Source organism: Cryptomeria japonica, chromosome 9 (genome assembly GCF_030272615.1).
Source record: "Cryptomeria japonica chromosome 9, Sugi_1.0, whole genome shotgun sequence".
Lineage (NCBI taxonomy): Eukaryota > Viridiplantae > Streptophyta > Pinopsida > Cupressales > Cupressaceae > Cryptomeria > Cryptomeria japonica.
The window spans coordinates 349,689,382-349,715,082 of NC_081413.1; the positions used below are offsets into that span (position 1 = coordinate 349,689,382).

Consider the following 25,701-nt stretch of genomic DNA (forward strand, 5'->3'; position numbering starts at 1 on the left):
ATAACTTCATAAAGTTACTTTTATTAAAATTTTTTATTAATAGAAAAAAGTAACTCATAACCTCTTGTAAGCTTTTATAAGCTTTTATTATAAGCTTTATTGAATAATTTCCCACCAAGCTCCAAAATTGGATAAGTATAGCTCCTCCTGGTGGACCAAACATCTCCTAACGCCATCATTTGGCTGTGGAGACGGCTAACAGGCAAATCTAAGATTCTTGAGTGATCACTAGAAAATTGGGGACACTATAGTCCTCCCTTCCTGGGATTGCTTGCCCTCAAGCAACATCAAGTATCCCACTACTCCACTATGGTAAAAATTTCCAATCAAAACAATACCTGGATCCCATACGAAGATAAAGAACCCGCTGAAGATGCTGAAGTAGGAGAATATGACATCACATAAGTTATCAAACATATTGTCAAACCAATTCCAATCCATGTAATACACCCTTGACTCTGTCTCTATCTCCAAAATACACCTCTGAACACTACCATACTGCTGAAAAACCAGTGTAGACCCTGCCAAGTCCACAAGTGCCAAACGGTTCTTACCAGGACAGACATTAATCCCTCCAAAACCAAGGAAGAGGTAATCACCAATCAGCAAGGATACTGCTGTCATGTGAAGTGGAGTCAGTGACCAATCCACAGGTTAGTGATGGATACCTTCTACTATCATCAAAGGCACCTCTTGAGTAGCTGACCTACTAAAAGTATCATCAATCACAGCTTCATTCTCATTAATGGAGTAATTAGCAACCAAGTTTTCAGAATTAGACAAATTTTGTCCATCTTTCAATATAGGATAGTGAAGGTCATGAATATGTAGGAGATTCTGCGTAGCTTGTTGGGCTATCAATTTGGCATGCCGTGCTCTTACCAACCAATCCTCATTCAACCTCTAGGATTGTTCTATATTAGTTGTTCCAAAGTGCACAAAATCTGATTTACTACAAAATTAACCAATATTAGCTTCCAACCAGCATGCTGTCATTCTTTTACCTACCAATGGATTGTAACCACTGCATACCAAGAACCACATCATATTGCTCTATCAGTATCACATAGAAATCATTAGTCAAGAGATAAGTTTCTAACTGAAGGCTAAGTTAAGGAACTTTCATAGTGCAACTCAAGGTATTACCACTAGCAGCTGTGACTCTAAATCCTGAAAATTTCTCAACCTGTAATCCAAATTTTTTTTCAGTTTGCTCACTAAGGAAGTTGTAGGTAGCACCAGTAACTACCAAGCAATCCATTGGCTGCCCCCTAAGAGTTCCTTTCAATCGAAAGGGGTAATACCAAGGTACTCCGGACAATGAGGCAATCGTAATGTTGGCAGAAGCCAATGTATCCTCATCACCTGTATCTTGCATCTGCTCATCCTCACCATCAGAAAAGACCTCTGTAAGATGTGCCTTGCCTTTTCCAAGGCATCTATGACCTGGTTCCCATGGCTCCTTGCATGAGAAACACAATTTCTTCCTCCTTAATTCGTTTCGTGATTCACGATCCATCTTAGGAGGAGGTGGTGCACTGGGTAACTGTGAAGATGAACTTTGAGAAGGTTTAGAACCTTCAGAAGATTTCTTGTTCTGCTGAAATGTAGAAGGTGGAGGTGTGGTGTCTAAGTCCAAGGTAAGTTGTATAGCCTCCTGCAAAGTCTTAGGCTTCAAAGCCTTGACTAAACCACGGTATCTCTCATGAAGACCCTCTATGAAAAACATTACTACCTTGCTATCGGGCATTTCAGGCACCATCATTGCTATATGTTGAAATTCATTAATATATGTCTCCACATGTCCTGACTGTTTCAGGAGAGCTAAATCCCTGTAGTAAAGTTCCACATCTTTCCTGTCAAACCTGGCAATCGGTCTCTCTGTGAACTTTGGGTATGAATGGGTAAGAGCATGATTTTGAGTGACTAATCCATGGTGCCACCAATCATATGCAACACCCTCCAAATGCAAGACAACAAAGTGAATGGCTTCATTTTCAGCCATGGGTTTTAAGGATAGGTATATGTCCATCTTATGAACCCACACTCGTGTACTAATGGAGCCACTGCCATCAAAAGTGGATAAGGTCAGCTTATCAATAGCTTTCTTTAGATCATTATTCCACTACTGTGTGGGTCCCCTGTCATTCTATCCTCTCATGGAATCACGACGTTGCATACAATATTGATGCAAGGGAAATGCATCTTTGACATGCGCTGGAAGTCAAGCCCAGTCATCGCTGGTAGCCATAACTGTATCTTGGAAAGTGATTCCATTTTGTGGATCAGCTAATGGTGGTTCATCTCTAGGAGTGAACCAAGGGAGCATAGGCCTATCTGCTGTCCTCGTATGGGTCTTGCCTCTCTGTGGTGAGATGGATGCGCCACCCAGGGAAGATGGAGTCTTACTGCTGCCATGGCTCCTTGCAGCTGAAACTGTCTTTCTATGGCTCCTACGCCTTCCCCTGTGATTTCCCAAGTCCATTCTGTCTAGTGTGTCTTGTAATCTGTTAATTGCCTGAACAATTCTTGGCTGTGATTCAGCCAAGCTCCTCGTAATCTCATCAGGATTGAGTGGTGCCTGTCTCTCCTGTCTGGGTGGGCTCCTGTGTCCTTTTGGTATATCACCCATATTAGTCTCAAAGGGTGGTTCCGTGACAAAGTTCAAATCCACTCTAGGTCTCCTGCATGTGTAATACCTGTAGGTACCAAATCTGCCCCGATGCATAGAATTACTCTAATGACCCTCAAGCTGGCAGGATCATTGCTCTGATACCATTGAAAGATGCCAAGTACTGATTGAAGCAACCTGATTTAATTTTCTGATTCTGATTTCTTAGGCCAGCGGTAGGGGAATTTGGTTTTATATGTTTGTTTTTGAGGTTTTATGCTTTTTTTTGTGTTTTTGCAATATATATATATATATATATATATATATATATATATATGCCTTGGGAATTTGACAATGCAATTGAATAACAATGATAAAACATAAACTAATGACTGGAAATAAACTTCAGATTGACTGATTTTCTAACAATTAACAAATGCCAATAAATAGTGGAATTCAACAATGATATGCCAAAATTGGCCTACCACGAGTCCAATGCCTTGCTTGGAGGGCTTCTTTATTGACTAAAATGAATTCAGTTGCTGCTACAGGAGCTTCCAAGGTGTTCTAACTGCTCCTTGAGGTTTTATTCTCCTAAATAATAATTATCAAAAACAAATCTTGCGCAAATAGATAGAATTGCTGCTGTTTCCTTCAGGCCCCCAGGAGACTTAACTGAATTTGGTCAATTTTCCCCACTGATATGCTCATATCTCTCTCCAATGATATCATAAACCTGAAAGAATGATTCTATTCTTTATTCATAATGCTAACAATGAAATTTGCACAAAAAAAACAGATATAAACCCTCCAATTTATTTTCTATGATTTCCCAAGCATGATAAATGGTATGGCTGGCCTAGGGAGCAGTACAGCTGGCATAAATGCTCTATTCCTTTCTGCAATAACTGATCCAAATGCTCATATCTGTCCTTCCCTGTCAAACTTTCGATTCTGATCCACGAAATTGAATAAATCGATCCTCAATTTGGTATGAAACTTATCTTTTTGAGTGCTGAAGTGAAATTAATGGTTGGGGTATCGTCCAACCTGCTTGAACCAAGGGTCTCCGTCCTCAATTTGCTCCTCCAAGCTGCTGAGACTGCTATGGCAGATTGTTGCAGAGAGAAATGAATAAAATTAACAACACAAGAATGCTCCATAATGATTCCAAATCACACTTATTCCTTCCTCTCCAAATCGAACCCCTAAAGGCATCAAATTAAGATTCCAATGGAATCTTTCCTCTCCCCATAAGTTCAATCTGCTCAAGGGTCTACACCACATTAAAATTGACTACCTTTTAATAAAATACTTTTTTCACCTAGGGGGTCGTGCCATCGGAAAAGTTATAAAGTCATTTATGAAAATATAAAGTAACTTATAAGTCACTTTTATTTACTTTTTCCAAATTTAGAAAAAGTAACTTTTTAACATAAAATTATAAAGTATTATTTAAGGCCCACCAAAGCAAAATTTGTCTAAGTATAGGTCCCCTTTGGCTAACCCATCATCTCCCAACACTGAACTTCACCTGTAGAGATGGATGACAGGTGAATTTAAGCATTTGGATGGCAACTAGAGAAGTGGGGACATTACACGGTAGTCTCCTGCAATTGATTCTTATAAGCTAGTTATCCCTAATTTCATAAGTTATAAGCTAAGGGGACATTACAGTGGACCTATGGATTCTATCTCCTTGATAGATAGTTTTTACCATGCATCTTTTATTTATGACTCTTCATGAAAATCCCCCTTTTAGCTTGAGCGATCTTAAATAATTCAGGGCCTTGGTAGAGAATTTAATTTGTAAGAGGGTTAAGAAACACATATCAGAAAATGGAGGATAACATGCCTTTGAAGAGTTTGTCCCTTACTTCAAAAAGAAAGGGATAAAGAGAAAGGAAGAAAGAAATAAGGAAATGAATCAAATGATAGTACTGTCCATGAATAAATGGTAATAGGTCAACGGGACTAGAATGTACAATTGTTTCAAAAGCGAATTACTTGGGCAAAAGGAGCCTTAGACTTGAAACAAACACCATAAAGTAAATAAAATCAAGAAAGCAAAGAAATAGATAAGCAGGTGTAAACCTAAAATGGTAACCATGAAACAATTACAAGTATAAATAGATGTGTGAAAGGTGGGCCCCTCAAAGTGGTTTAGAAGATAAAAATCAAAGCTGGCAACCAAGACATAAATAAAAAATCATAAGATGTTTGTATTCCAACATGCATTGGAGGAACTTGTTGGGAATCAATCTGACTCTGCCAAATTTTGCTTGAGTCTCAAATCCTTTATGTACTTAGACCACATTTTTTCCATCACAGATAGCTAATCTAAGAAATCTTTGTATAGGTCCATGTGTCAATTTGCCTAAGTGTTTCTTTACATTACTCCCCATGTGCCTGCGAGTGTGTTAGAAGTTGCAAAGGTCTCAAAATTCTCTGTGGGGTGTTTTATGTTCAAACTTCAAGGGACTGTGCTTATATTGGAGTTTCCCTTCCAGGTATGCCTTTCTACCCAACTCCAATTTTTCCTTTATTCCTTTTGGGATAGCAGATTTTTCTCTCTCAATATACCTTTCAATTGTTCCCTTCCCTCATCCCTTTTCCTTGTCAGAATTTTGGATTTTTCCTTCTTGGCATCCATTTCTTCCGACCCCTGCTCTTTTCCCTTTCCTTTATTGGAGTCTCAAACTTCCTCTTATCAGCATGCCTTTCATTCAAACCTTGACTTCCTGATCCTTCACACTAAGTTGCCATTGGGAGTTAGAGTTTTGGCCATCCCTTTACCTGCGTACCTTTCTCTTGGTATACTTTTAATAGACTATCTCATTGGAATCTTGGAAGCTCAACACTTTTACTACACTATCTCATTGGAATCTTGAGGGTATAGATCTATTCTTATGTACATGTCTAAAGTGATGAATTTCTTGTCATTCCTGATTCCCTAACAATAGTATACTGTATGAGTAATGAGGTATCCTCGAGCCTTGAAACTCTGTAACTCCGATGTTTTGCACTATTCACTCTCATCTACTTCCTTGCATGAATCTGGACACCATTAATAACTTGATTTGAATCTGCAACTACCTAGGCAGATTTTTTACACACAGAAACAACTGTTCATATCAAGGATGCAAATTCACATGTACTTCCAAGTTTCCAACAATGGAAAAAGAAGATGACATATGTGGCCATCAATGTAGTGGTTGGAATTTTAGCTCCTGGTGGTTCTCATGCTAGTAGCTCCTGGTTGTCAATTACATGGATTGACATTAATGTGGTGGGTGTTTTTGAAACTTTGGGTCTCCTTTTGATTCCCTTGCGTGGATGAGGGGGCAACTTCCAAATGCTATAAATACAAGTTCCTTCCTCATTGCACGATTGGTCGTTTTTTGTTCCCATGAACTACTACAAGTGCTGTCTTCTATCTAAGGTTTCAAAATGTTGCAGTACAACAACTTTGTGGACCTAGATGATGAAATCATAAGGGTGTTAAATTTACAAGTGTTATCTATAATGCATGGTTCATTATTCCTTGGTGATTTTGGCTTGTTCTCCCTGATGATAACTATGACTCTGTTACCCATTGGATAGGAACTAATCTTGGGAACAAATGATTAAAGCATATGCAATGTCCCCTTCTCGAGTGTAAGTTGCTAGTGACCTTTAGCCTATTTTTCTAAGTTTTTCCGTAGGCTATTGGATGTTGGTAAAGGGTGAATACAAATTAAGTTGTCAAGAGTAGTACCTTTGATTATTATTTTAATTGATAACTTTCATTTAATTATTTTAAAAGGGTGTTTTGATTGTGCAGATAAAAGTGTTGGCAGGTTCAAGGTGCTGAAAAGTGATCATTAGAACACTTCATGCTATTTTATTAAGGATAAACATTTTTTCAAAAAAGTAACAAAAAAACAAAAAAATACTTCTTCAAGAAAACAATGAAAAAGCCAAAAAAGCGATTTTTCCCAAAATAGCTCCAAAAAGGTTATTAAAGGATGTTGGGTCTTCAGAAAAAGAGTTATTGTTGAATTTTCATTGTTTTCTTTGAGAATGAACTTTTTTCTATTTACCTAAGAATGAAAACCTTTCGTAAATCTAGTTTCGAGGATGATAATTCTCCTAGCTTGTTGTGTGCTCTCATGTAGGAATCACCATTGTGTTCAAATTTGCAGATTGAGTTTCTGATTCAATGGTTTGTGGTTTTCAGTATTTTGGATTTGCAAATAATTTTTGGGGTTTGTGTGGATTCAGTGCTTGGTACAATTGATATATTCAAGAAAATAAAAAAATAATATTGTGGTGTGCGAATCTAATTTTACGTGTAGTGGGTTTTTGTTGAATGAAATGCAGATACACACACACACACACACTATTTTACTGGGTCTTTCTAATTTGACTCAGGTACTCATATGGGTTCGATCTTGGTACTCGTGCAGTTGGGGGCAGTACCCTTGGTGTACCCAGCAGGATCCCAGCATACCCAGTTGAATATATGGAAATTGTGAGAAAATCAGAAAGATTGCATTATAGAGTTTCATCTTCTCAAAACAGTAGATTGCAGTCCTTCAGAAATTGATTTTATACCTTCTGAGCATTGTAAGACAACATTTGTTGGTGCCTAGGGTTTCAAGAGATTTGTGTTGAGATTGGGAAGAGAAAACAACAACTTTTATCTTGTGAAGCAGGGGTAGTCTTCTCCCTTCCAAGAATCAGTTTGCATTCCTCCACAAACAACAAAATTTTATTAACAAAAGATTGCAGATTCATGGAAGAATTGTCTCAAAATAACAGCAATTTGTCACCTTAGCAGGTTTCATCTTTTTAAAATAGGGGGTCTCATCTTTTTAAAGGATTCAATTCATACAGTTCAAACATCAGAGATTACAGTGTGAACAGTGGTGTTTTGCAGTTAAAAACAGCAGCAAACAGTGAGGGTTTCATTCCTTTCTTAGCATATTTGGAGTTATCTTTGATATATTCTTAACAAAGGTGTCTGTCAAGATTCAACACAGACTTGAAAATTTAAAACAATAGTTTTTAAGGACAAAACAATTGGAATTTCATTGTGAAAATTCATATTTCAGCCAAAAGGGAGCACTGTTTTGGTTGAAGAAAGATGTGTGTTGATCCAACAAAGTAGGAACAACAAGTAGTCAAAGCATAAAGACAAGAGAAAGACTCTTACCCAAAATAGAAAATAAAATGCAATACCATTTCTAACCTAGAGGCACCTTCCAAACCTGTGTCTGAATACCCTTGGGTCACGTGAATATCCAATTCTTCTATCTTGTGTTTGTATAAGTTGTCCCTGCTTTGTTTGTGTTAAGAGGGCTGCTAAATAACATAAAAGATGAAGTGCTGGCTAAGCACCTTGATCTCATCAATAGTGAACTGCTTTGCAAGGGTGTCATACCCTGCCTGAGATTAGGGCTTTATAAACACAAACTACAGCATTAAATAATAAAGCGTGAGTGATTGAATAAGTAAAAAGAGGGCCGACTCAAAATAAAGAAAATAAAGAAAATTATTTGTGACTATTAAAGGGCCGACCTAGAGCAAGAATTCAAGAAATCATCAATTAATTAGTCTCCCCAAACAGCAGGCACAATGAAGAGCAGTAACTTAAAGGAAAGGGTAGCAATTGCAAATAAATGTGTCGTTTTCAAATTCAAAAGACATGACCTTTTCCACTGTGGAAGATATTAAAAAGAGGAAGTCTCATTGAGTAGAGGCATCAATGAATGGAATAAAGAGACGGATATCAGAAATTAAATAATCTGATCTGGAATAGACAATTGATTTGAAATCAAGAAATTGAGATCTGATCTGGATAATAAAACGGTAACTAATTGGAACTATAAAGCAGTAAAAAAACAAGAAAGAGGTAAGAAACAAATAATTTGATCTGACTAAGAGCAGAATTCTGAGATCTAATTCGAATTCAGAAAATCAGCAGCCATTTGTATTTAGCAAAGTGATTTGTATGCAATATGGTTGAATCTAATGAATCATTAATTTATTTAATGAAAAAGAAATTGCCAATTCATAAGAAACATTAGTAATTAATCATTTGATTTTTATGAAGCAATCATATTAAGAATTGGCAAGGAAACTTAATAGGGAGATGCAGGAGTACAGGTCCCCTCAATTAAGTAGACCACTCATTGAGTTAGTTTACTTTTGGGCCAAGGGTCAGACTGAGCTGGTTGGTTGTTTGGCACTCATGGGCTTAGTTGTGGAGGATAGTGCTGTGACCTAATCACACATCACCCCATCCCAGATAGGGTCCCCCCCAGCTTTTAGGCCCTTTTGGTCGTTTGGTCAAAATTGGTTGGATTCAACCCCATGAGTTCATTCTCCAACTAATGACCTCTTAGCTCATCCTGCTTACCGAAGAGGTTTTCCAAAGTGGTCCACACTCCATTTGGTGTACTGGCAAATTTAATGTGAAAAAGAAGGTCAGGGGAGATTGATATGCACATAGTACCAAAGGCTTCATCACATTTGTGAAACCATTTTATTTTTTTTGTAGCTTCTTGAGGTTCAGTTTCAAGTCCCATTGTAACAGGATGATGTTCATGTCTTTTTAGATATATTTTCATCTTAGATTTCCATTCAAAATAATTATATGGTGTTAAAAGAGGAACTATAGATGCATCCATGATAGCAGAAAAGAAGATTGCAAAGAATTAGGAAAAATGCAAGAAAGAAGACAAGAAACCTGCCCAAATATTACAAGGTTGGCACTTTATAACGAGTGCATTTACAAGGCCTTTTATCAATTACAATGCTTTCTAAGGCTCTAATGGCCAAAAATAGAAAGCTTTTATACAAATAAATTTGATGCTAAATCTGAAAATATTAGCCTTATTGCCGTTCAATGCTTTTCAATACCTTTCCAACAACTTTATTTTTGAAAAACAGAGTTGTGAGGTGAAAGATACGACCTGTTGAAAGAAAAAAATGCAGTTGATTCACCCTGCAATTACTAAATGAAAAAGACAATTTTTCAATGAGACCCACATGAATGGAAAGTGCTCGTTTCCAGCTTTCCGTCAAGTACTTGTTTGTGAAAATCCGACACCTGAGGCAAAAGTTATGCAATTGTTAAGAAGGGTTGCTGAATCTGCCAGTTAGAAAAACGGCTCATGCCCTATTCAAATTCATTATTAGAAAAAAATACTGACTTTATGGAAACAAGAGTAGAAACCCAAAAGTTTTTTGATGTTAGGAAGCAACCCAAAAATCGTTTTTCTTGCAAACGAGAGGAAGATGGAATTTTAAAGCCAAACTGAAAACAACTCCAGTAAAAAAAAATCACTCTGGTTTTTTTACTGTCCTCGAAACTGTGGTTTTGGTGAAATAAAAGTCACTTATGACTTTTTCAAGCCCTCTGAACACTCTGGAAATACTGAAGAAGCTTCCAATAATACCAAAAAGTTACAATCACCCAAATCTCACAAGAACACACACATATAGATATATATAACCGAATTTAAGTAGAAGCTTATTTTCCTTTAAACTGTTTTAATTCTCCAGGTCATACGAGAATGCAGGAGAAGAGCATACTTGATTTTTAAGAAATTTTTTAGCTATATAATACTCTCAAATCTTTCAAATAAAAAAAAAACAATGAACTATACCAGACAACACGGTTCTGATACCATGTTAGATTCTACAAGAAGCAAGAATTAAGCCAGTATCTGATGTCGGTCGTAGATCACACGCAACTCCAAGCAACAAATTATCGAAGATCAAAATAGATGAATGAAGATAAATCTGATATGAGAGAAAAATAAAGACAAAAAAGAGAATTTTGAGAAGACTCTCATCGAACTAGTGAAGGTGAGAGTATAGTGCTTATTATATAGAAAAATAATAGCATATACATCCAAGAGATGCCAAAACATGGGGCATAACCTCCTTATATGAAAACAAAAAAGGAGTTATAAGAGGTGGCATATAAAGCCGAAAGAGGGTGAGAAACCCAACTACCCCATAACCCACTTAGGAAATGACAAAATAGTGGCTATGTGAGGTGTCACAACAGGGTAAAAGAGGTGTGTAACTCAACTATCCATGTGTGGGTGGGAGTGACACATGTAGCTGAAGTAATTTGCCACGTGTGCATATACTAACCTCTCCTAATAACCTAAACAAGCTTAGTAATATATGTGTAGGAAAAAATAAATGCCACCTAACATAAGGAAAATAAAAAAACTTACATTAACACTCCTTAACTGCCTTTTCAATTTCATCTTTGTGCCTCTTAGGATATCAATAAGGAGTTGTAATCATAGGTTTGGCTCCCTCTTCTAACTCAATGATGTGCTCCATACCCCTATCAAGTGGAACCCTAGGGGGAATACTCCCAAAAACCTTGCTATGCTTGGATAACACTAACTGAATATATGGGTGGTAAATGTTTTTTTGTTGGGTGGCAACTTCCCCTTCAACCTCTACACTGATCGATTGTTGGGATGAACTCAATGGAGTCTCAATCATAATAGGGTGAAGAAGGATGGTATGATGAGGGAGAATGATTGTGGATACCTCATTGGGTACACCACCTTATATAAGATGGAGAAAGGCCACATGAGGCCAAGAGGGATGGGATATTTGCTCTTGGGCCTAGGGTAGAGGATCGCTTTGGGCATCCTATCATGTCTCATTATTCAATCTCCATTATGATTGAACCCAAACAATGAATTAGATGTGATACATGTCTAAGATAATTATTAATATATGATAATGTTCCTAATCCTAGTAGGAAAGATCGATTTTATATCTAAAATGATTGCGAGGTTTCAACTAGGATCTAATTTGTAAATGATATCTCTATTTCATTTCTTAGTTTATTTGGATTTGTGGTTTTAGGGCAAAACCTAGGGCATTTATAAAAGGGGACATTAAAATGTGAGAATAATGTAAATGAACCACAAGATATAAATTCATTTTTGAAGAGAACATTGCACTTAAGGTCATAGATGTGTGTCATATTTCTAATCCTCATCTTTAGAGGTGGACAGCTCGCCCTCTCTTCGACTCGAAGAGATATCCATGGCATTGTGCAAACATAAGGCCAATTCATCAAGAAACATTAGTAATTAATCATTTGATTTTTATGAAGCAATCATATTAAGAATTGGCAAGGAAACTTAATAGGGAGATGCAGGAGTATGGGTCCCCTCAATTAAGTAGATAACCCATTGAGTTGGATTACTTGTGGGCCAAGGGGTTGGATGGATTTGGTTGGTTGTTTGGTGCTCTTGGGCTTAGTTGTGGAGGATAGTCTACCGACGCCCTATTGTGCTTTTCCCCTCAAGTTTCTAATATGGTTGGTTATTAGGAATAAGCTATAGTGTGCATGTTTACAATAGGAATCTTAATTATCACTTTGTTTAATGTTAATTGATTATGTTTCTTATTTCAATTGCTATTGTGTAATTTAGTGAAAGAATACTCTTGTAAATAAATCGTATTATTGGATTTATTATTTTTGGGCAAAAATAAGGTAAACCCCCAAAGGGGGACATTACAGAGGGAAACATGAAACCCTCTTCTGTAATGGCAGTGAATGCTTGAAGGCATAAACTTGGATATATGGTGAGCAATGTATTAATATGTTTTCATCATGGTTGCATTGCTCCATATATCTAAGAAAGAAAAGGAAACTAACTCCACATGTAAATCAATATGAAACGACTTGAGCTGTTGACCCAAATAGTTTTGCAGTTGATCCTTATTTAGTTTTATCATTCTTATCTGTTGGACAATATTGGAAATGCTTTATGATTTATAGAGGAGCTGTCAAAAGTTTATAAATGTTATGCCAGTGGCAAGATAAACATCTACAATTTTCACAAATATTTCCTGAGTGTCTACAACTCTGAGTATCATATATATATAGAGTATCATTGTTCAAATATATATATGCTTATTGAGGAGAGTCTAGGGATGGGGCTAGGTGGGACCAACTTGTTAAATAATTGATTTCCCTTATAACCTCCCACACTCAGGGTCAAAGAAATGCTGGTGGTAGAGAAGAAATTGGTAATGTGACCTTGCCCTAAAAAATGTGCAATGTGTGTGGGGAGTGCTAGAGGATCTTCAATGTTGAGAGGTGATAGATCGAGGATTTGTAGAGTGAGAGCTAGTGTGTCACAGAACCCTATTAGTAGTAGTAGACAAGAAGGACGAGAATTCTCATAGATCTGCTCCCTATCGTACTTGAATCAGTAAGGTACCACCAAAAGAAATGAAATGTGTACCCCTGTTTTTTTGTCTTTTCTGTTGAAGTAGTTTGACATACAAATGCTAGCAATAATCTGATCTGATTGGTTCATTCATCATATCAAGTACATGACTAATGAAAAGCACATTAACATTATCGGACTGAAATATCTATAACATAACATGACCAAGTATGAACATGGCAATACAACTAACATGAGTACCTTCAAATTATTATGTCTTCTTGCTGCAAAACAACTAGCACAAGTACCTTCAAAATGAAATTTCTTCCAAATCTTCATCAAATGCTCATCCAAAGATTACCACAGATCTGCCATAATTTTTCAATCATACCCCAATCATCTTTCAACATAATCATGCCCTTTTTAACTCAGAAGTCTGCTCCAGCATATAATGTCACCTAATCGAGAATGCCCTAAATTTGCCCTAATTCTCAATTTCCAAAGTAAGTAAAGTGGGTTTAGAGTCTATCTTTATCTGATTGAGACCCTGCAAACAGATTAGAAATCATTTACAACAACAATTCTGATAAGCTGATTATAATATTTGAGCATTAATAAATCCATAGCAGAATTATCAATTCAATTATAAAGCATTAAATATATGTGGAAGGCTCAACCATAAGGGAGAATGGGAGAGAGTGACTCGATGGGGTGTCTCGGATACTCTACTCTAGGCTCAAGAGCAGATATACCATCCCTCTTGACCTCATGTGGCCCATGCCATCCATATGAGGTGGTCTACCCAGTGAGGTGTACACTTTCCATTATCCCCTCATCTTGCCAACCTTTTCCTTCTCTTTATGATTGGTCTCCTTGTATTGTTGCACCATGATAGGGGAACGAGGTCACAACAGGGTGCCCCGGAAGCCATCTCCTCTAGGCCCAAGGGCAGTACCCTCCGTATCCCTTGGGCTCATGGAATCATCTAGTCTCCTCATAGAGGTAGCATACCATAGAGGAGTGCCCCATCTCTGTACCCTACTTGCAGGCCTAGTTTCCTTCTACCATGGCTGGAATGTACTCAGAAAATAGGAAAGATACATATGCTCAACATAATAAATAAGTTACAGAATTTCACAAATCAGAAGTAGTTTAATGGCTACTGTGATGCAATCATAACAGCAACGTATTAGTGTGCAGAAGTATGTTCATAAATGCAGCATTTATTCTATTACATACAAAGGAACTCATACCAAACAATATTAATAATGCATTCTGCTGTAGATTCAATGCCTTATCCAATACCATGTCAGATGATTATATTCCCTTTCTACCATCCACGTCCTCTATTCTTATATCATTCTTTTATTGCTGGGAGGACGTATCTTTTAGGCAAATATCCCTTCTTGAAGGGTGGCGTCTCTTCCTAATTTAACTGCTGCTTTTTCCCCTAACTAATCATTGGCTTAATGAACCGTTCCATCTCTAAACATTATTTCCGAACCTAACTAATCACTAGTCATAAATTATATGACGTTGCTGCCATTGAGGGAGGGAGGTTCGATATCTTTTAATAATTGCTTGTCCAATATCAAACCCTACTATACCCGATCTGCTGTGGTCAACATGTGCTACTGTTGATGTCCTGATTATTGCTGGAAATTGTGAAGTCTTACTTATTGTAAGACAATTTCCAGCAAATAAGGTGTTGTTAGGAATTCGATCTGGTGTCATGATGGGGACATGATACAGCAAACTGTGTGTTTGGAAAGCACAGGGGTGATTCACAATATTGATGATAATCACCTTCTTTGATCACCAAACTGATTAAATCTCACCTAGATATGTTTAGCAGGCCTAGACACCTCAAATGGAGATGAATATGCGGATCAAAAGGGGCGGATTATACCTCCCACATGCCAGAAACCCAAAATGGGTGTTCCTTCCCAGGGCGATTTCTCTTATAAAATAAAGTAAGCATCAGACATGATATTTGACATATGGAATGATGTTGCCCAGCTGCTAGATATCCAAGGACCAATACCGATAAGCGGAAAATGTCTCTTTCTTGAAATGTGCCAAAATATGCTTTCCTATGTAGCTGATATGGTACAACCAGCACTGGAAAAATTCTTCAAACCCCTTGAAACGTAAAAAACACTCCAAAAATGCATTAAACACATCAAAAACTGAATACCCAAGTCAAAATACTTCTTAAATCTTTATTCTTAAAACTTTGAGCCAACCTTTGAAAACTCAATATGAAAATCAACAACCATCTAGGGTGGACCTTTGACCACTGAAACATTATTGGTGTTGAATGATGCTTGGTGTTGGAACGAGCATTTTCTATAAATAGCAGTGTTCTTTGAGACCTAAAAGAACAAACCCAAAAAAACAAAGAAAGATTGGTCCTTGCATCCACTTACTATAATTAGCAATGTTCTCCAAGGACCAAAGAGAACAAACCCCAAAAAACCTAGAAAGATTGGTGCCATGCAAGGACTTACTATAAATAGCAGTATTCTCCAAGGACCAAAGAGAATAAATCTTGAAAACCCAAAATGATTGGTGCCATGCAAGCACTTACTATAAATAGCAATGTTCTCCGAGGATTGAATAGAACAAACCCAAAAAATTGGCCAACGGTCATAGAATAGGATGGCGTAAAAATGGCGACATTCCAAGAAAGTGGATAGAGAACCACAAAAATCTCTATATAAACCATAGATATATGACTTGTTAGGTACCTTGCAAGCTCAATGAGTTTTGAGGTGAGGTAGGCAAGCCTTGACACTCACCAAGTTTAGATTCACCATACGCATTGTGGACTTGTGAATCCCACTACGCAAACTTAGTTGTCAAGGAGTCCCTCCTGCTAGCATGTCAAAATGACAGTTGATTTGTCTGTTGGGCAATCAGTACATTGCCCTTTTTCATTAATTTTTTGCTGGAGGATTGTAATTCCAATGATTTGGTGAAAGCAAGTTGTTAATTGACCTATAAATAGTATGTATGCAGGTTGAAATAAGGGCAATGTTAGGCTGTTCGGCCTTGTCAAGTAAATGAGAAAACATAGAAACTTACCTGTATGTTGGCTAGGAGAGATAAAACTAGGATTTTCACCCAATTTGAATTGATATTGACTTTGATGATGCTATGCTATGAAAAATGGTAAAAATAAGTATGAGCATTGACAATGAAAAGTGTGTTGTAATGGTGTTTTGTTAATGTTTTGAATGTACATAAATGTGCAGGCGATGTTATGTTCGTTTCATACACAAGGTCAACGAAAGCAGGGGCACAGATGGGCGAGATGAGATTAAAAAGGCATTTGAATTCACGCTGCAACACATTGGTGAGCAATTTTACTAAGACCACAGTCTACAGATGAAACCATAGGATCTACTTGATGTTAATATGATTATTCACTGGAAATTCATTATTTAGGATTGGTTTGAGTTATTAACTTGATTCCACATTGGAGATATTTGCCAACCATAGATATCTTGCTGTATTAGCTTGTGAAAGCAGATGCAACTATAGATGGATGAGTTGTACCAATCCTTGCTTGGCTAGGTTTCAAGCATTGGCTATAAAAAGATCATGTAAAGGTGTTATTGTTTGATGGATTTGTACAGATCCCATTTCTGTTTTCAGGGGTGAAGATATAGCCTTTTGGATGTTCTCACCCTGAATTTTGAATTATACTTTTGCATATTGTATTTCAAAACTGAAGAGTTTTTTGCTAAATGATTTTGCAATGTACAGTACCACACTGGTTTGAGTTATTAACTTCATTCCACAATGGAGATATTTGCCAAACATAGATATCTTGCTATATTAGCTTCTGAAAGTACGTGCAACTATAGATGGATGAATTGTACCAATCCTTCCTTGGCCATCTTGATATTTGTACTAAAAGAAAATATAAAATCTAATCATAATTACTCTTCGCTTTTTGTGTTCTACTTCTTGTGAACAATTTTTTCAGTTTTTTATTTCAGAGTTTCAGTTGTAGGTGATTTGATGACTTGTGGCTAATAAAGAACTTGATTCTCCAATGCTCTTTCTTTTATGCTTAGTTTTGCTATATTTTCCTCTCACAGATTTATAAGCAATGCCAATTATCTTTTGACATAACATTTTCTTAAAAAATGTACTCATTACTGAAAAATAAAAAATGCCGATGTTATTTCTGTCTTTATGTTAACCTTTTAATTGATAAGCTGTGGCAGTTCTTGTGGTGCTATGTTTTGTTTGATTTACCTTCCACAACTTATCACCAAATCCCTTGTTATTTCATTTATTGTATGGTGCGTTAAACTATAGTTGTGCTTGTGTTTTTTTTATTTGTATTTCCACAACTAGCTTCAAACACTTCATTATGTCATTTATAATTTTATTGTATGGCATCAATGACATTTATTATAGCTTTTATTGAAATGCATCTCAAGTCTAATGCATATTGTAAAAATGTTACCAGGGACAGATATTGCATCAGGACCCATATGGATGGAGTACATTACATTTTTAAAGTCATTACCGGTATATGCAGTTCTTACTCATTTTCACCGTAACGAAGCTTTTTGATATATTTTCTTTTAAAGCAAATTTAAGCTTTCTGCTTTGTTATTGTTAGATGATTAATACAATACTTATTTTAGAGGTAATAAGCTGACTTTGCATTACATGTTGAACACATCAAGCAGTTAAAACTTAATTAAAGCCTAGCACAACTTTGAAAGAGTAAACTGTGTGACTGCTAAGTACAAAAATCTATTTGAATTCCTTGCATGATGTCACTAACAAGTTTTCTGAAGTAACCTTCCAAAGGTATTGACATAATTGGATTTTTAATTTGATAGGGTTCATAGGCTCTGGATTATTTGAAAATTGAAGTTATTGACACAGTAACACTTCTAGTTTCATAAGGTTCATAGGCTCTGAGTTATCCAAAGTGATTGACACAGTAATATTTCTAGTGTGATAGAATTCATCAGCTCTGGATTGTCCGAAGGGATTGCCGCAGTAATATTTCAAGTTTAATAGGGTTCATAGGCTCTGGATTGTAATCCTTGTCAAAATTTCTATTGGATGGTTGGCAGTGTTCACTTTGTAGGTTTGTAGTGATTTCTTACAAGGAAGCGAAACATCTGTTTATTGATGAGAATTTGGGCTTAGCCTCATTTGGATTTTCTTTAGTTCCTTTCTGAGCTTTCTGGACATTCGTGAAGCTCACTCAATCATTTCCTTTAACAAATATGAAAACATGTCATAATATGTTTATGGTGGACTTATTCAGATTTTATTGGAAAACCTATTAAGCAACTGAAATAACCATTTGTATATAGTTTGGTGATGGTGATCCTGACTATCTATCTTGTTGTAGCTGCTTAACTAATGATTATTGTCTGATTATTTTTTTAATACCCACCTTGGCATGACATATAACACAAAGAACATATGCAGAATACATATCATACCATTGGGGCAATTTAATAGCTTTAGTGATTTAAATCCAATCTTGATGGAAGCTGGAATCAATCTGCAACAAATGGTTCAAGTAGTGGATTGGCGAGTGTCTACTACGCTACTGAATATGTCACAAACTTTCCTGTAATCTGTACACTGTATTATGGATATAAATTATCCACAACTTTGCCTATTATATGGAACCTATGCAAAATTTTCTTACATAGAGTATATAACATCATCATTCATATCTCCAGCACCTTTGGTCATACAACTGAAGATTCACCTTGTCCAATTGAAGATTTATTTTCACATCTTATGAATTGAGACTAACTCTATTCCACAAGATGGCATAATTTACTTTATCTGCCTCCTTTTGGAGTTGGAGATCAAGGAGCACTTTATTTTTAGGTGTGGTATTTAATATGAGATTTGGGGAGATACCACTGTTCATAAAGAGACGTGGAATGCTTATTCATTTTCTTTTGGTATGATCAGAAGAATAGCTTTATACCATGGCAGACATTGTGGCTTTATACCCAGGATACTAGATGGGTGTGGGTTTTTTTCCTGTATTGAAAAGAATGAATGAAAGAAGTCTGATATTTGAGAGTCTATAAATAGCCAAAGGTAGGGCAACAAGGCTTACAAAGTGTAACCAATTGCAACAAACAAGTGCTAGGGTAAAAACACCCTAAGGTTATGAAAAAGTAACGAAACTAAACATAAAGTGCCAAGAGTTATGGTAACATTTGAGGTAAAATCTGAAGCAGTTAAACTCTAAAGCTTAAGAACCACGTGTAAATAATGTTACTTGGGGATTCCTCTTGCCATCACATGGAGATATTGAAGATGACACTACATGTCACTAAAATTATCAATGACATCAAGTTAAAAGACTCGCTGTGTCACATATTTATACCTGTGTTTGAGCCAAAATAATTAGCATTATCATCTCTAATCGTGATAGGATCCAATAAAAGATTTGATAAGAATTATAGGAAAATTTCCATGACTAAGAGAGCCAGATTGGACAATCCAAGGGTGTTATCCAGGTGTTCCCTAGAAATATTCAAACATCCAAGGGATGAAACTCTGGTGATATCATGGTAGAGAAGAGACACTAATTATCATCCTCTCTCTATGACTTGCATTGCAGATCGATGCCAAAATCTGCTTTACCTAGACTAAAACAAAGGGGATTTGGATACTCTGATACTAATATGCAAAGAGGAACATCGATTCACCAATCTAATCCCCCTTTGTGTGGGAATTGACAGTGTTCAACAATACTTCTCCAAAACTTGTAGTGCACTGAAAGAATGAAGTAATCAACCTAACAACTCTAGGCATCTCCTACAAGGATACTGAAAGAAAATGGATAAAATTTTCCTTGGAGTTGTACCTTTCTTCTCTGGATGAAACCTTACTTAAATCATATCTTCTTGATAGTACCCGTGTCTGTGGCTTAATCTGTTTTGAAACAAGATTGACAACATTCAAGTCAAATATGTTTGAAAAATGCTCTTCCATCATTGCCTTTGAATTTTGCACCATCACTCTATACCTGTGCTCCGACACTGTCAGTGAGCCTCTGCACCAACTTTTGCTGCATCGACATGATGACAAACAATGTGCCCACTGAATTTTAGAACTTTCTCATCCTGATGTTTAGTAGCTATAGTCTTCTTGACTTTGTCAACCTAATTGATGAGTTACATCCCACTCTCTATGACAATTAAGTTGTTAACTGATTAAGATTGCCTTTCTTTCTAATTTGTATGATTGAACGAAGACTCCTTTCAAAAGAGGAAATTTCCCATTTGCATTTTAACTCTGACTTTGCCAATGCTGTTAATTATCTGGGCAGTTCTATTTACTATGTGAAGCTGAAGTACTATTGAACCAATCTCTGCTTGAAATCGTGGAATTCATAAAGTAATTCCAATTGATAAGCTATCTGCCTTGGAGCATCTATGTCTAGTCTGCATATCCTCCAAATTAAGTCAGAAACATATGCCATGAAGAGTTAATCGCTCAAAATATTCATCTTGCATGTTTGTACTGTGCAGCACAGTAACTATGTTCATAAAAAGATGAATTAAGAAAAGTTTTTAAAACATAAAACACAGTTGATCCAAAAAAGAGTTGGGAAAAAAAATGACAGAGAATTTTATGAAGCATATATCCCATAATGCACAATTGACATTATTCTATTTTATGTTTTTTGACATTATGCCATGCAATTTTATCTTGTTTCTTGAGCTGCTAAATATGGAGACTACTGTCTCAAGCATAGTGATCTACATGATATCGGTCACAAATTGTATTTTTCTTTTGCTTTCACAAGGAGGAGGTACCTATGAAACTTTTCCATTATTATTACACATCTTTTTGCCATTGTTTCCCATCTAGAAACTATCCTTCCTTTGGAGAATCTATGAATTTAGTGTTGCCCTCTATTGAAATTAGCTGCAAGTGCTGGTCCTCAGTTGTAACATGGTTTTAGTGCAAGTCCAAAGCGCAAATCTTACACAGAGAATTATGTACTGACACAGAGACCCTCGTTACAAACAAGTTGATCATGATAGGATTAGGCACATATTTTATTGAGATATAGAATTTTAACTGCTACTTCCATAGATGGAGATCAATAGCAATTTATTGTCTGCAGTTTTTATTTCTGTTGGTTTTCAGCGTGAGTGAAAGAAATCTCATTTGTTCTAGGATACTTAATTTGTTTGTTACTTGGGCAATTCACCGCTGTGCATTTGTTGGTTTTGATACATGTTCTAAATTTTTGAATATCTATTTGAGCTATAGATGATGATTTTAATACATAAACATCTCAGGAAGAAGTCACAATTTAGATTTTCTGTGTACAGACTGGCTAATATACAGTATTAATGAGAGCTATTTTTTGTGTGTTTGCATTGGTAGGCTGCAACCTTGCAGGAGGAATCACAGCGCATGACCTTAATGCGCAAAGCTTATCAAACAGCTATACTTATACCAACACATCATTTGGAACAACTTTGGAAGGATTATGAAAGCTTTGAAAATGCTGTTAGCCGTGCTTTGGTTCAGTAACTCTTCCACTCATTGTTACTTATTAAACATGCACATATATAATGTGTATAGTCATTTGTCTCTTAATATAACCTTCACATCATTTGTCATTTTCATCTGTAGCTGTTTCATTTTTCTAACAAGACAATTTTAATCTATAAATTGCCCTCTGCTACTGTAAGTTAATGAATTATAGGGAGTTTATCAGTTTCATATCTTAAAAGCAAGTAAAGGATGCTTTAGTTGTATTTAATATACATCACTGCCATATTTTGCAGGCAAAGGGTCTTCTGTCTGAATATCAACCCAAGTACATCAGTGCAAGGGCTGTCTATAAGGAACGCAAGAAACTTTGCGAGGAAATTGATGAAAACAAGCTAGCTGTGCCTCCTACAGGCTCCTTAAAAGCAAGTTTTCCACATTTGAATTATATATCAATGGTTTAATTTTAATTTGACATGATATCTTTTCTTTGGAAGTCATGATATGCAAAATCTTTTAACTTTTCTTGTTTACTACATAAATATAATGTAAAAAGTTGATATAGGTTCATTAGCTTTATATAAGTAGATGGGGTCCTGGAAATAACAGTGCGAGTGATCTAGAAGCAATTATTCAAGACATGGGAATGTGTGGAATAAATATTGGGATTTGCCATTATTTTGGAGCTAGTTAGAGCATTAATACTATGTACACATTTTATAGTTGTGGTGTCTGCTGATTTTTGTCAACTTTTTGCATTAAAATTTGCTGGATAATCACTTAAAATTCTGTATGTGTATAATTGATGTTCATGTCTGTGTATAATTGATGTTCATGTCTGTGTATGCCTGCTATTTGAGCTCAGATCACATGCCTTGAGATTATCTCCCAGTGTGGTAAAGGTTGAAGTTATTTCCAGTTACGATAGATTGTGTGCAGGTTGACATCCCATTTTTTCATTTAAATTATTGGTTAGCTGAAACAATTGGCTGGTTGTTGCCTAATAGTATCACAGCAGTTTTTTGATTAATTGATATGATAATCCACATTAAGAGCCCTAGTGTCCAGACTCCAGATCACTTTTCAGTCTTTTATACTTGTTTTAGTTCTTTGAAACTGGAACTGTACCATAATTGACACCCTCCTTGAGCAATGAGATTGTTCTAGATGTGGTTTGGTTTCCTGTGACATGATATCTATTACTGGAAAGTCATAATATGTAAAATTTGGGAATCTAACAAAATTTTCTTCATTGTCATACTGGTCTCTCTTCCTCATGGTGTAATATGATATTTCCAAGCATAAATACTTTCTTCTAGTGCATAAAGCAATCTAAAAGTTAATATGAGTTCCTTTGCTGCATGACTCTAGATGTGAACTTGGAAACAAAATTGTGAGTGATATAGGTAGCTGTTAAATGAGACATAAGATATGCTAAATTCTACAGACTATAGGCCATGCTGTTATTTTAGAGGAGGTTGGAAAATTAATATCCATAGACAGTTGATAATTGTGGTGTCTGCTACTTATTGCTTATTGCCAATACCTTGTATTGAATTTTGTTTGCATTCTTTTTAATTGAAACAGTACTTTTTTGAACCCTTAAACTTATGTTATGTTTTCTAATTGATTTCATGTGTGTCTGCATTTGCTTACTATGTGAGCCTTGGATGCAATGCTGTGAATGTATCTCCTATTGCAGCAAAAAGTTGAACTTGTTTTGAGTTACTAATTACCATATATTTTGTCCAAAGTGCCTTAATATATTACATTTAAATTGTTGTTGAGCTCTAGAGATCATCAGAATTTTGCTTATTAGCATTTAAAAAAAAATTGAATTTACAATCTACATAAGGGTTCTGTTTTAAGATCTTTGACTTTTGAATTGTATATGGGTTGACATCCTCTTGAAGGAAATGAATTATTTGTGTGATTACATGTGTTGCATTGTGAGCAAACTATTTGATTTGAGAATAAAAAACAGCTTTACAACAGCACAAAGTTTAAGCGTTTAGCATCCAATGATTGGCCAATTGTTTGTTCTAATGCACTTCTTCGTACTACCATGAACACTTAATTGCTAATAACTATTGCAATGCTAAAGATGAAAATATTTTCAATGCTGGCAACCCTAACTAGTTTTGCTTCTGGAAACTGGCACGAAGAACACAATGTACAATCAAAGTCAGGATTTACAAACTATACATAGTTTCTTTGCTTCGGGAAACTGGCAGGAAAACACATTATACGTACCCGAGGTGAGGATTTTGCAGGGTTATAGAGGAGATAATGTAAGAATGCTTGTGCAGGGGTTAGAGGAGTAGATATTGCTCATGCTTCCTCAGCTTGAGTTGTTGGCTTGGCCTCAATTATGATGGTCAAATTCAATATAAGCAACCCATATTATTACCACATTCCTATGCAAATCTTTTGTTAAACCTGGTATTCTTTAACCTTCATTGATTTCATGAATCTAAAATTGTTTTAATATTGATGGTTTACTTCTAAAAAGGAACAGTGTAGAAGCTTCAACCAGAGTGGGTCACAATCTAAATAAGAGTTAAATGGACGTTTAAATAAAACAGAAGTGTATTAAACTCCAAATTGATTTCTTGTTATATATTTTAAACGGTGGTCTCTAAATAAAATCTTGAAAGTCTGTTTGGCTTGTGGTAATTGTGAAAATTTGCATTTAAAGTTTTAGGTGATACTGAGATTGGAGGTGGTTTGTTTTGGTTGTAATTTATTTTCAGGAGGAGCAACAATGTAGTGCATGGAGGCGGCTTCTTGCTTTTGAAATGTAAGTTAATGTGCTTTAGAATTTTGAATGATAATTTTGGTAGTTATTAAATAAAAGTTGTCTTTTTTGAAGGCATCTTTGGGTATATCCATATTAATGCAACAGTGTTATTGCTCACTTTAAGTTGAGTATTTTTTAATTTGAAAATGTTTGTAAATGTTTAAATTCGCAAACTGAGTGTGTGCATTTTATCAACTTTCACATTCCTTGAGAAAATTAACTATTTAAAAAAATTAGGGTTTGGTAACATCTTTCTGGAACTGGAAAATATGCACAGTAGAATGCCTTCGCAGTGGAACACATTGGAGCTATCAATTTGATGAATGGCATTGTGGGTATGCTTTTGATGGATAGCATTGGGGGTCTTCTTTTGATGTAGTCTATAAGGAAACTTGCATATGCAACATGTCATGATTCAGAGTGCATTCAGTGATCACCTAATAGAGTCACATCTTTTGTTTCAACCTATTCATCTGATAATTGGATTATAATGGAGCAGCTAATGTGCTTCAGTTTGATGGGAGGGTTAGCACGACATATTTCATAATCGTGGATTTATACTTTGTATTTCCAAATGTCTGAATAGTTGTTATGATAGGCTTACATTCCAGTGTAAGGTCAGCATTAAAGAACATTGGAAAATTTGTGCGAGATGTATTGTCAACTCATGTTATGTTTTTCACATCCATTCATATAACATACTAACTAAACATAGTAATAATTAACATAAATTATAAAAGAAGTAACAAATTGATGAAAATAAACACAAAAAATTATGTCTACGATAGAGTAACTGATAGAATATAAGTTATGTACCATGGTAATTTGTTGGTCATTGAATGCTTATTTTCTTTTGTTATTGTTTAAGATTAGCACTTAAGCGTCATATTTCTTTTCTCATTCTATAATCTTCTTCTTGAAGTTTGTGGATATTATTTACCTTTGATTCCATATCAGAGGAAGTTAATTAAGTTTAATTTCCACCTCAAGGAATATTGGATTTCATTTAACCCACTCCACATCTGCATCCACCATGTTAAGAGTATGGGTTACAAAACAACTTTTAATAGTTGATGCTGTCTGCGAGAAGTCCTTAATGAACCTTCTGTAAAATCTGCATTATCCGAAGAATTCCTTGAGCTGTAAGAGATTTGTGGGTGTAGGCCAGTCAACGATTGCTTTGATCTTTTTAGGATCTACTCTCACACCCTTAGAGCTAATAATGCGACCAAGATATAGAAGTTTTGGCATGCCAAAATCACATTTAGATTCCTTGGCATATAATGATTTCCCCTCTAGAATGCTCAATACCTCATCAAGGTGTCTCATGTGTTTACCATGTTTTGCTGAAATTAAGATATCAAAGAATATGAGGACAAATTTCCTAAGCTGTTTACGAAAGACTTTGTTCGTACATGACTAAAAAGTGGCTGGTCCATTAGTTAAATCAAAAGGCATCACTAAGAACTCAAAGTGACCAAAATGATATCTGAATATTGTTTTCTCCACATCCTCTCACATTCCAATTTGATGGGTTAGCTGACCTCTAATCAATT

General features: G+C 35.9%; 1 protein-coding gene across 3 annotated transcripts in view; it reads left to right on the forward strand.

Annotated features, from left to right (window-relative positions):
* Positions 1-25,701, forward strand: part of LOC131029706 (cleavage stimulation factor subunit 77) — a 205,659-nt gene that overhangs the window by 16,297 nt on the left and 163,661 nt on the right. For all 3 annotated transcript variants that reach the window (XM_057960309.2, XM_057960310.2, XM_057960308.2), the window contains exons 5-9: positions 16,077-16,177; positions 17,306-17,367; positions 21,235-21,375; positions 21,642-21,770; positions 24,099-24,145. In XM_057960309.2, coding sequence (XP_057816292.2) covers positions 16,077-16,177; positions 17,306-17,367; positions 21,235-21,375; positions 21,642-21,770; positions 24,099-24,145 — 480 coding nt within the window. The remainder of the gene's footprint in view (positions 1-16,076; positions 16,178-17,305; positions 17,368-21,234; positions 21,376-21,641; positions 21,771-24,098; positions 24,146-25,701) is intronic.